This window comes from Branchiostoma lanceolatum, chromosome 16 (assembly GCF_035083965.1).
Source record: "Branchiostoma lanceolatum isolate klBraLanc5 chromosome 16, klBraLanc5.hap2, whole genome shotgun sequence".
NCBI lineage: Eukaryota > Metazoa > Chordata > Leptocardii > Amphioxiformes > Branchiostomatidae > Branchiostoma > Branchiostoma lanceolatum.
Window position 1 is genome coordinate 1307223 of NC_089737.1, and position 12440 is coordinate 1319662.

Sequence of the window (12440 nt, forward strand, 5' to 3'; positions counted from 1 at the left end):
TCAACTGGTATGATTTATAATTGATGAGAAACACTCCTGATACGTCAGTCAAAAAGGTTAAAATCATTTGGCGAAGGTATGAGGTCGTGGAACTCTAGTTTTAAAACTAGAATGTACAGCACTAATTCACTTTGGCTTTATAAAATTTGTGAGGTTTTAAGGCAAGACTATAAAACACTACTTACAGTTAAGAACCTGGATGTTTTGTGTTGAACATTTGTAGCATCGTGGAGACCACATCACCACAAGATTCACCTAGGTAGAACCAAAATTAAACATGCACAATGAGAATAATACAGTGGGAAGGGGGATGCATAATTTGTGTTGCCAATGCTAACTGCTGAAGGCATCTAACAGAATTTTCTGGGAAATAATTAAAGGTTTAGTAACACTAACATCATGAAATGGGCAAAATGTCTAAAGGTTTGTAGTCAGTTCACAGCCATGTAAATATTTGATTTTTTTCTGTGTACATGTTTTGTACATCCTGCATACATGCATACATAATGCTGTCTATGTTTTACAGTGATAGGTTACCATTTTGCTTGATCAAAAATCAGACTGGAATATATATTTGCATTTGTCATGTTCAAGCCTGTAATTTTAAAGATAATTTTACTAGACATGAAAACATTATTGCAGCTTGTATGAAAGTTTGTAAGGAGAAAAACAGCACACCATACATTGCTTGATGTTAGTTTTTTTAGTAAAAAAAAGGCTGATATATTTGACATGGGGAAAACAAGTGGTACCATAAACTGGAAGATTGCAGCTAGAGATACAATTTGTTCTAAATCTAATTTGTAGGCATTACAAATGATTACTTACAGTTTACAAACTTGGTTGTCATCTTCTTGCCGTTGTACGGTTGCACACCCGAGACAACGTCTCATGGTTCCCCTAAGCAGTATCAAAGCGAAATAAGTACAGTGGATATTGTTTAGGAAGTGACATGTCATGTCCACACCAAAAGGCACCTTAGCAGCAAAAATAAGCGGGTAACATTACAGTGCACAAGAAACACTCATAACAGGATGAGCAAACTACAACAGTTACTTGCTAGAACTAAGACAGAATCATTATAATGTGGCTCATAAACACGAGCTAAAATATACAGATTTAACTATATTTTCAACGCGGCCCAGCCCTGATTAAAAAAGTGTCACACAAATGGCAAAAATTGCATTATGTGGAGACATATATCATGATACGAAAACAGTCCGAGTTTGAAACGGCAAAACTTGCGGTCGTTCAGAAACTTTAAGAAACATTTACCTTTTCTTGGGACCTCCTTAGATCAGGAAAAAGTTGACTATCGTCATAAATAAGCCTGTTCGCTTCAGGAAAATGAAATTCTGTGCGATTGTCTGCTGCAAATCCGCTTGGTCAACACTGTGGCCATCTTGTGTCAGCTGAAAACCACGGCACGCGACCATTATCTTTATGGTTCCGGTGGTCAAAGGTCCTATGGCTCACAGGGGGCGGGGCTAGGGCGGGGCTCCGATTCAGACGGGATGCGGGCAGCGGTGTGCGGACAAATTCGAACGCCAGAACTAAATGTTATGTTTGAAACAGGCATGTTTATTAGAAGAAATACGGTAAGAAATCAAATAGATTAATGAAATAAATTGCATTAAAAAATGCCAGCAGGACAAGGGTTAACTAAGTGCCTAGGCCAATGACTGGCCCTTTGCTCCTTGAGGTGCTTGAGGTGTGTCTCCCCTAAAACACGGGACATCCATTAAACATCCTATCCAAGGGACGTGCCTAGCCAAAGCTCATTTACACCTGAGTCGAGTGAGAAAATTGGTGTAAATAGCCTTTCCCTAAGGCAAAACATCAATTCGAACTCGGTGCCTCCGGGTTCTGAATCTGAGTCAACAACCTTAACCACAAGGCCACCATGCATCGCTTTCATATAGTACTATTACATAGAATTTTTTTGATTGAAACAGACCCAACAAAATAAAAAGTCAACTCTTCAAAGATATACAAAGACAGTAATAATACTTCCAACCTTAGGGAGAAGACAATATGTAGTGATAAGTTGTGATGAGATGTCTCACCTTGTGAAGGCCAGGAATGACAGAAGGAATAACAGTCCAGCCAAAACATCAGCACGACCAACAATCCCACTCACCTGTAACACACATAAAAAAGGTTAAGCTACAGTAACTGTACTGTATCTCTGTGTTGTACTAAAGGGTATAGGTTGTATGCTTTTGAAGCATATCATGCACATTTTCATCTTGACTCGAGTATACTATTCAACTCTTCTGGAGATAATTTGTAAAAACAACATGTATGATCTAAAAATATCTGCATGACACACATTCTATATCCTCTGCATTCCTGGGGTACCCCTGACCTAGATACCAACGGAATACCAGAAGGGGCACGGATGACCCACATTCTACCATTCCAGGACCTGAGGTCATGGGGGGCTAACATCCAAACATACCAGACTACCCAAGGGAACCTGGATGACAAAACCAGGTCCTGGGGACAAACATCCAAACATACCAGAGACGTTGTTTTAATTTTTACTGCACCCTGCTTAGGGCACTGATAGGTGGTGCTGTTCATACAGGATTTCCAACGAAAAGGGCTGATGATTACCTGTTCTGCCACAAATACAAAAACACTCATAAACCTAGGGCCTCCCTGAAAATCAGTGCCAAGCCACTGAGGGAGCTACCCTAGTAAAAGAATACAGAAATAAATAAATGGATCTGAGTGGTCATGTATACATAAGCCTGATCTGGTCCACAGATGTGGTTGCCTGTCTAGGTTTTCTGTCCCTAGAGGGGGGGGGGGCTACATTCCAAACATTCTATTGGAATTGGAATGAACTTTTACTATGCATTTTATCATGCCTTTTACTATGCATTTTATTATGCCTGTGGACAAATGCCTGTGCAATTCCTAGAATATTTGCAAACTGTACACAATACTATATACCATTTGACTCGCCACTGAGGCGTCGCCAAAAACACTAGAGCGGCAACATTTGTGAGAAGATGCAGAATGTTTACCTTCACATGGTCTATCTTTACATTTCTACCAGGAAGGATGAGTTGTTTTATTCAGTTGAGGCTTTGGCACAGTCCATGACGCAGGATAAGTCAAGAAGGGACAAATGAATTCTCAGAATTTTCAACCTGCGAGTGACCTTAATGAAGAACAACGAAATGGTTGCATAATTTGCACAATCAATAAGGAAGATTTATATTTCAATAATGCTAAATCACATGAATAGCATACTCATGACAAAGGCATGGAGATAATGACAGGAAAAGCAACGAAGGCACGATGGGAAGGCTCAGGCGTAACGCACCAAAATGGCAGCGGTCGGATTCTGGAGGCAACAACGGGATGCAGAACCCCAAGGACTGTGCATTTATTCAGCAGATTCATGGAAGGTGGGTATGGACAGGAGCAGTGTTCTCGCCAGCCTGAAATTTTTACCCGTCATTTCAATTTTGTTTGAGGGAAGAACATATCGAGCGCCGGAGGCGTGACCATCCTAGGGGGGTCCAGGGGATTTTGGAATCTAGACCCTCTGAAATGCTATTTCCTGCATTTTGAGGGGCATATTTCCTGGTAGAATAAGCTTAGTTTAATGACATCTCTTTCGGTGAAAAATTACACAAGGGTTTCAGGCTTAATTTTGGGGGGAGGCGTGCCGTCATCGGGGTAAGATTGAATGTTCACACACAAGCTACACTTCTATGTTGTATACAATTAGCAAAGAAAAGAAAACTAAGCACAACAAAACTTTATTATGTATCTACGTCCTACAAAAAATACACACAGAATAAGTCGGCAGAAATAAAAATTTTCAACACTTGTCCCGTATGCTCCCTGTAATTATTGAACATAATGAGGAATTTGACACCCTACTTTGAGAAAGAACGCCATAAAGACTTCCAATTTTTTTCTCCCATATTTTCCACTGTTAATTTCTCCGGTAACTGCACTGAATGTCATCAAAAGTTGTTGATTCAAGCCTTCCAACAGCCGCTTCGTCGTGCGATCCTTGCGATCCCCGCCATTCCCCTAACATCTCGCAAATTCACGCTTAGCTGAAATCTCGCGAGTAGCGACCTAGACGAGCACAGTGATTGGTGGAATAGAATATCTGACGCCGGTTTACCCTTTTTGTGGGAAGTAAGAAAAACTACAGAAGTAACATTAGCTTTTAGTCGTGATTAGTTTGGTTTGATAATTGCGACAGACGGTAGGTTACTTAACGTATGTTAGTAATAATTCAAAGAACATGAACGTGTTAGTGAATAGCTGTTAGTTGGATGTTTCAGAAATAGTTCCGTTTATAATAAACAGTCAAGGGTTGCAGTGGACAAAGTACCGACTTGTATGTAAGAAATAACTCAAAGTCAAAAACCATGAAAAAAAGACAATTCCACACAAAATAACTGGTAAAATAGTTCGGCGATGGTCCAATTCGGCGAATAGTATCACACAGTTAAAAGCGTGCCTCCAAACTTCCGGGGAAATTTTATCTGAAAAAGAAAACAATAACTAAAAATTAAAGCATTTCAATATAGTACGGGATTCATACGACAATATTACCACATATGCTAGTACTCAGATCGCGTGGATCATTTACACCCACACCAAGATATATTTCGATTTCTCCGAAACTGTTTATAGAATATAATAGAACAAACAATGAAAAAATGAAAAAATAATTACATGTCAACACAGGGCGGAGAAGAAAAGCAACGTTCAGAATGCTATTACAATCAGCGTGGTTCGCTTCTTTGAAAACATGCCGTCAAAGAAACCGCGCCTCGCCGCCCATGTGTCAATCAAACTGAGCGGTGCACGTATCCACCTGGGGTCTGGACCAGACCAGTTCAAGTTACAAATTCGGGAGGTTCAATTTTTGCTACAAATTATTCCACTGGTATCTGAACAAGTTACATACTCAGTACACGTGTAAAAAGACCATCATATCTATCTATTTCTGACTGCAATGATGCAGATCTCATGTTTGCACTAGTAATCCTTAATTCGACAACATGACGCCAACATGACAAAGGAACATGCCCCGTGCCATGGTGTTTGCGCGCTGTGCGTCAAACTTTAGGAACCTCCAAATTTGCATAAACAGGACACGTTCCAGTTTTCAATGCGGAAGCGGTATCGGTTCCCACGATAGCGGTGCGGAGCTTCAAGCTCGAACACAGCCCGAAGGAAGATACATGTAACTGCAGGTCGACGCTTGTCAAATAGACATGCCTCTCCCGTGCCGTGTGCCTTGTGTACCTGGTAGTGGGACCTCCAGGACTTTGCACGACTACAGGAGCCGTACGGGTCATTCCCTGACGATCATTCCGATAGCATTTTGTTCGGAGCTCGAATTTGTTATTGTTATGCTAATATAGTTTATCTTTGCCGGAAGATTACCAGACAAACACAAATTATTCTAATAGATATACAGTAGCGTCTACAATGATTAAACGTACACTTTTCATTATGAGTACAAGTACATAATACCGCTACCATGTGATGCCATTTTCTTTGGGTGGCCCTGACGCTAGCCGCGGCAGCGAGGCGTCTGCGTCGCATCATCGGACACATCATGATTTGCGGTGTTAATACCCTTTTATGATATATAAAAAAATACATCTTGGTGGAATAACGCCACTAGTGTTTATTTGTTCTGTTATTTTTACCATATGTGCTGCAGAGTCGGCTGTCAATCTGCTCTAGAGTCCGCTCGTGAAAATTGTTGTAAAATCTACCCGAAACAACGTGGTACAAAGCGGGTGAGTTCTAAATTGAAGGTCTCTCACTGCAGATCGGGCTGCAGGACAAACCGACGGCCCGCGGGGATACACGCAAAACCCTGCGGGTGATGGATTCTCCTGTCGGTACGACAGATGAGTAGGCTCACACGTCATTTGCCAAGGTGGGTCCTCATGTGGGAATGAAGACCAATTCGTGACGCACATGAACGGCCACAGATGCTGCACGGAAAGGAACAGTCTGGTGTGGAGCGCTGTTTCCTCTTCTCCTTCTTCTCCAGAATAGCAGCAGCTCTGTTGGCCTCGAATGTCCTAATTCCTAACGCGCACTGATTTCTCCACAGCGCTCTGTCTTGGGCAATGGCTTCCCAGCAGTCAACGTTGATGTTGCAGCTCTTAAGGCTTGTCTTCAGATTGTCTCTGTACCTTTTGAGGGGTCTGCCCTGGTTGCGGTGCCCTTCTTTTAGTTGCCCATATAGTAGCATCTTGGGAATTCTGCTGTCTTCCATGCGGACAATGTGTCCTGTCCATCTTAGCTGGCACTTGATGATCAGGCATTCAATGCTAGGGAGGCCACACTTCTGTAGGACCTGAAGGTTGGACACTCTGTCCTGCCATTTGATGCTGCAGATTTTCCGGAGACATCGCTGATGAAACTGCTCCAGTAGTTGGATGTGCCGGCGGTAGGTTGTCCAGGTCTCGCAGCAGTAGAGAAGTGCACTCAGTACAACGGCTTTGTACACAGAAATCTTGGTGGAGAGGCGGATGCCGTGGTCGTGCCACAGTCTCTTCGTGAGACGGCCAAAGGCTACACTTGCTTTTCCAATGCGCTGCATCACCTCTGCGTCAAGAGATCCACTGCTTGTGATGGTGCTACCCAGGTAGCAGAACTTTCCCACAGTCTTGATTTCTGTGTTGTTGATGACGATGGGAGGAGGTGGTGGCACGTTGGCAGCCTGTGATGGTAAAGGCTGGAACATGGCTTCAGTCTTACCTAGGCTGATCGTGAGTCCGAACCGTCCACAGGCAGTTGCAAAGCGATCCATTATGTACTGCAGGTCCTCATGGGAGTGTGCGCCCAGTGCGCAATCGTCTGCAAAGAGGAACTCACGTAGGATGGCCTCGAACACTTTGGTCTTGGCTTGGAGTCTTCGCAGGTTGAAGAGTTTTCCATCAGAGCGGAACTGGATGTACACCCCTCTTTCACAACTGCTGAAGGCATCAAGGAGCATTGCTGCGAACAGGATGGAGAACAAGGTAGGTGCGAGGACGCAGCCCTGTTTTACTCCATTGGACACTTCAAAGGGATCTGAGGCATCTCCGTTCTCCTGGACTCTGGCTTGCATGCCTTTGTGGAAGGAGGCAATCAGTGCTATAAGCTTGTCTGGACAGCCAAACTTTTGCAAGATCTTCCACAAGCCTTCCCGGTTCACGGTATCAAACGCCTTGGTTAGATCCACAAAGGCCAGGTGAAGCTCCTGATTTTGCTCGCGACATTTCTCCTGTACCTGACGAAGAGCGAAAACCATGTCACTGGTGCCCCTTTCAGCTCGAAACCCACACTGGGATTCAGGAACGACAGTCTCTGCAATGTTCGTGATGAGCCGGTTGAGGATAACTCTGGCAAGTATTTTCCCAGCGATGCACAGGAGCGATATTCCGCGATGATTGTCACAGGATGTTTTGTCCCCTTTCCTCTTGTAGATATGCACTATGGATGCATCCTTAAAGTCTTGTGGGACTTCTCCTGCTTCCCAGATGGAATTGAACAGGGACGTCAGTTTCTCTAGAAGCACGTCGCCTCCGTTCTTGTAGATATCAGCAGGAATCCCATCTGCTCCTGGTGCCTTTCCGGGTGTTGTTTGCCTCAAGGCCTTAACAACCTCAGCAGTGGTTGGGGGGTCCGCCATTGAGTCCTTTGTTGGTAGCTGTGGCAAATACGCGATTGCCTCTTCGGAGATGGTTGATTCTCTGTTCAGCACATTGTTGAAATGTTCTGCCCATCGAGCAAGGATGTCGGTTTTCTGGGTGAGCAAGGTGGACTGGTCAGAAGATCTTACTGGGGCTGAGCCAGATGCCTTGGGTCCGTAAACGGCTCTCAGGCCTCCATGAAGTGTCTTCATGTCGTGGTTGTCGGCTGCTGCTTGCAGCTCCTCAGCCTTTCTTTCCCACCAGTTATTCTTCATCTTCCGCAGCTTCTGCTGGAGAAGTTGCCTTGCCTGCTGGTAATCCTGTTTTGTCCTGCTGTTGGTCTTGTCATGAAGGTGATCATTGTGTGCTTTATGTACCTTGTCTATGAGCTTCTGAATGCCTTCTTCATTCTCATCAAACCAGTCTTGGTGCTTCCTCTTTACAAAACCAAGGGTGTCAGCTGCAGCGCTGTAGACGGCCTCTCGGAAGGTCCTCCATTTCTTTTCCAGGTTGTCTTGCTCCTGCTTGATGTTGGACAGTGATTTCTGAAGATTTTGCTGCAGTGCTTCCTGCTTGATGCTGACCTGAGCAATGTTCAGTTTCCGCGGGGGCTTTTCTCTAGCCGTCTTCCTTTTCAAAGCAAGGTTAAGGTCCATCTTGCTACGGAGTAGGCGATGATCGGACCAACAGTCGGCTCCTCTCATGCAGCGTGTGCTATGCACATCACCTCTATCTTTTTGGCGCACTATAACGTAATCTAGCATATGCCACTGTCTTGATCTAGGGTGCATCCATGTGTTTTTGTACTTGTCCGCTTGCTGAAATATCGTGTTGGTGATGGACAGTCTGTGTTGAGCACACATCGATAACAACATCAGTCCATTGGAGTTGCACTTTCCGGTGCCATGGTGTCCTAAGACGTTCGGCCAGGAGGACACATCTGTTCCAACTCGTGCATTAAAATCTCCAAGGAGGATGATCTTATCCTTGCTGTTCACCTCCGAGAGGACACGGTTGAGATCCTCATAGAAGGCTTCCTTGATATCATCTGGGTTTGTCATAGTAGGTGCGTACGCGCTAATGATGGTGGCAAAGCAGTCCTTTGCAAGTTTGAGACGTAAGGTCATCAATCGGTCATTGATCCCACACGGTAGGTTGTCGAGCTTTCTCGCAAGCTCCGTGCGAATAGCAAATCCAACGCCAGACGTCCTCGTGGCATCTTGAGGCTTCCCGATGCAGTAAAAGGTGTAGCCTCCGCCTATCTCCTCCAGTTGAGTTTCTCCAGCGAATCTGGTCTCACTCAGAGCTGCTATGTCAATCTGGTACTGGCCCAACAGCCTGGCAATGAGTGCGGTGCGTCGCTCTGGTCTGTTTCCTCTGTCTAGCAGAGTCCTCACATTCCAGGGGTATACACGCAAAAACCCGCGGGGGTACACGCAAAACCCCGCGGGGATACACGCAAAAACCAGCGGGGATACACGCAAAAACCCGTGGGGATACACGCAGAAACCCACGGGGATACACGCGGGGTCTGATGCATAACCCGAAGACCCCACTGTAATGTCAATCTTTCCAAACTAGCATAGAGGACTAGTACCTATATCCCTCCAACGTATGATGGAATATGAAGTCAATCCATGCTTTTGATGATGAAATATTCACTGGGAAAGTTGACCTTTGTTTGACCTATATTCTTACACCCATCCCTATCAAAAAAGATAGACGGAAATAGAAAAACACGTCTGATTTTCAAAAAAGTAGTACGATTCATTAGAAGATATAATCTGCCAACTTATATTGAATATCAACTCAATCCATGATTTTGATTATGAAATATACACCTTGGAAGTTGACCTAATTTTGAGATATCGTGTTGTTCACAACTAGCCACATTCAAAAAATAGATGGAAATAGAAAAACATGTCTAATTTCTGAAAAACCTCCTTGAATCATTAGTACGTGTGTCCCTCCAACATATATGTATGTAAGAATATGAATAATTTAATAAGTCAATCCATGCTTTTGATGATGAAATATACACTTTGGAAGTTGACCTTGGTTTCACCTCTGAAGTTGTTGACACCTACCCATATTCAAAAAATAGACGGAAATAGAAAAACATGTCTGATTTTTGAAAAAGTAGTAATTATCATTACTATGTATATCCCTCCAACTTGTCAAGTCAATCCATGCTTTGGATTGGAAAATAAAGACATTGAAAGGACATGTAACGTTGGTTCACATAAAATCGCGGAGTGGTATAAACTCGCCATTTTTAATAACGATGTATTTAGAGATATGAATCTCTTTTGCTAACCTGCAACTGGACTCTAAGACCCCGTTCATACTAAATCGCGCAAATCGCGAAATCGCAGAAATCGCGATAATGTGGCTTAGTATGAACGCTCAAAATCGCATTTGAAATCGCCCGAAATCGCTTTCCGCGAAACTACCTCCGGAGGTGGTTTACTCGCGATTTGCCCTCATCGCGACTTGGTATGAACGGACGCGACTTGTCAATGCGCTTTACTTTGCATATTGACCCGGACATGGTTCAAGGGGTCATGTGCAAATTCTTCAGTCTTTCCGCTTGTTTACGCTTGCTTCCCGCCATTGTACGAAATTCGCTCCCAGCTTGTTGTAATAATTCGCGGAAAGATGGCCGAATCGAGCGGAGATTTCGGTGTGTGGGACGGTGAGGCACTGTCGATGCGTTCCTAGCAGCTTGAATGGCCAGGTACGCAAACAGCATTCGGCGCGACAAATTCTTGCAAAGGCAAGCCACCGCCTTCGTCTCCTTCGTGCTCTTCGGAGCCAATTACAGACCATCATCCACAAAAAAACTATGAACAGAACCTCGTCTTTGCTATTCCCCGCCATTTTGGGACAGGATATGAATTTTGACACGTTGACCTCTGACACTGATTGTCACGACACCACCTTGCGACTTTGATCAAACTACAAGGCATGCAGCTTGGCTGTTGGACGCGATTTTACAACTTGCGCTTGTTCGACCCCTGGTGTGAAGGAATGCGACTTAGGCCACATTATCGCGATTTCGGCGATTTCCCGATTTGCGCGATTTAGTATGAACAGGGTCTAAGTGTGATCAATCATCAAAAACGCCACTTTGTTGCTGCAACCTATGGCTACGGCACTACGGCCTTTTCCCGCCACCATATTTATTACCCATAATCCTGCTATTCAGCAGACGACAAAGGTTTGTGAGGAACACTTTTTTGTCTAAATGTACTATGTTATGTGTGATAGTGGACTGAGGGCGATGTTTTATTCAAAGTTTGTTCCTAGTAGTCTCCAACCAGACCCAATAGATTGCAAAGACCGTATCCAACTGGAAGAAGGAGCTTATAGTGCAATCTAAGGTCTGGAACAAGTCGGTCTGAACAAAGGCTATTAACATCTAATTGTTACCTAATCAAACTGTGCTTCTGTAAGTGAGTTTATTACTCTCTGTCCGCATGGGCGTGCGGCGCCTTGCCGGGCTGACACCTCCGGGCCGCGACTGAGAGGCCGTTCACTTGGGCAGAGCTGTACCGCGAAAATTAAACTTCCCAGGAAAAATAAACTAAATGTTGCCAACAGAAAAGACTTGGTCTCTTTTTCAAAATCAATCTGTTACGAAGATCGCTACCAAAACTGCTTCAATCGTCACAAAATGCGATCAATTTTGACCAGTTACGTCGGAACTGTAAGGGCAATTCCCGCCATGTGGTCACGTGGAATCTTGCAGTTAATCTCTAGTAATAGTGGCTTGAACCCGAAACAGTAAACATTGTCTACGAATGTTTTTGTAAGAACGGTTTTCCATGATGCCACAAACATCACCGATGGGTGAAAGAAACTGCTATTGTGAGAGCTTTTTACTAGGCTCAACCAAGGCGCGAACCTCCCACTGGGACGTGCGCGGGTGACTGGGCTTGGTCATAAAAAGATTAGTACCCCGGACATTCGTACGGCTGTTAGCATTACAACGAGGAGGGGCAGCGGCACCTTTATTGAATAGAAATGCTCCGCCCTGTTTGAGTTGTAGCAGACCTTGGGTTGGCTATGAAAACTCCTTCTGCCTGTTGGATACGGTCTTTGCCAACCCGTAGGTCTGCTTGGAGACTAGTTCCTAGCACAAGCAGAAACACATTGACATATTAGTATTACCATTTCTACGGCATCCAGGTAACGTCCCGATGAATATATGTACACGTTGCCATTACGGTGGGGATCAACTTTGAGGCCTGATGTGTGCGCTATGGCCATTTTGTCTTGTGTTTTTTTTTTCTCTAGACTTTTTTTTTGACCTTAAAACTCTCTTCAAGCCAAGGTGGGAACAATGGCTGCTATATAAAAGCTAATTAGCGGCAAGATATCAATGACGAATATTCTTTCCCGAAAAAATGTTAGAACCTGACGGAGAGCACCATCATTCTGCGTGTGGCGGACGGTAGTTTCAAATTACAATACCATGGTATCAGCACGACTAGAGACAAAATATAACATATAGCATTAATGCAAAGGTAATCCATGATATTGACAGAATAACAGAAAAAAAGGATGGTTTATTGTTCTGCCAGATTGGTTTCATTAGTAACTCATATCGAAAAAATCCCGGTTTTACGTGAACTAATATCACTCAAAAAGTTTAATCGGATTAAAGGTATTATCGCGATAGAATTGATCCGATCGCGACTGATTTTTGCAGTGTGAACGATCCCAATCGCGATCGGATTATTTGGATTGGAT

General features: G+C 44.0%; 1 protein-coding gene across 2 annotated transcripts in view; it reads right to left on the reverse strand.

The window, feature by feature from the left end:
• The window catches only part of LOC136421321 (protein O-mannosyl-transferase TMTC1-like), a 139155-nt gene that overhangs the window by 109250 nt on the left and 17465 nt on the right, over positions 1-12440 (reverse strand). For both annotated transcript variants that reach the window (XM_066408544.1, XM_066408543.1), the window contains exon 3: positions 2067-2140. In XM_066408544.1, the coding sequence (XP_066264641.1) occupies positions 2067-2140 (74 nt within the window). The remainder of the gene's footprint in view (positions 1-2066; positions 2141-12440) is intronic.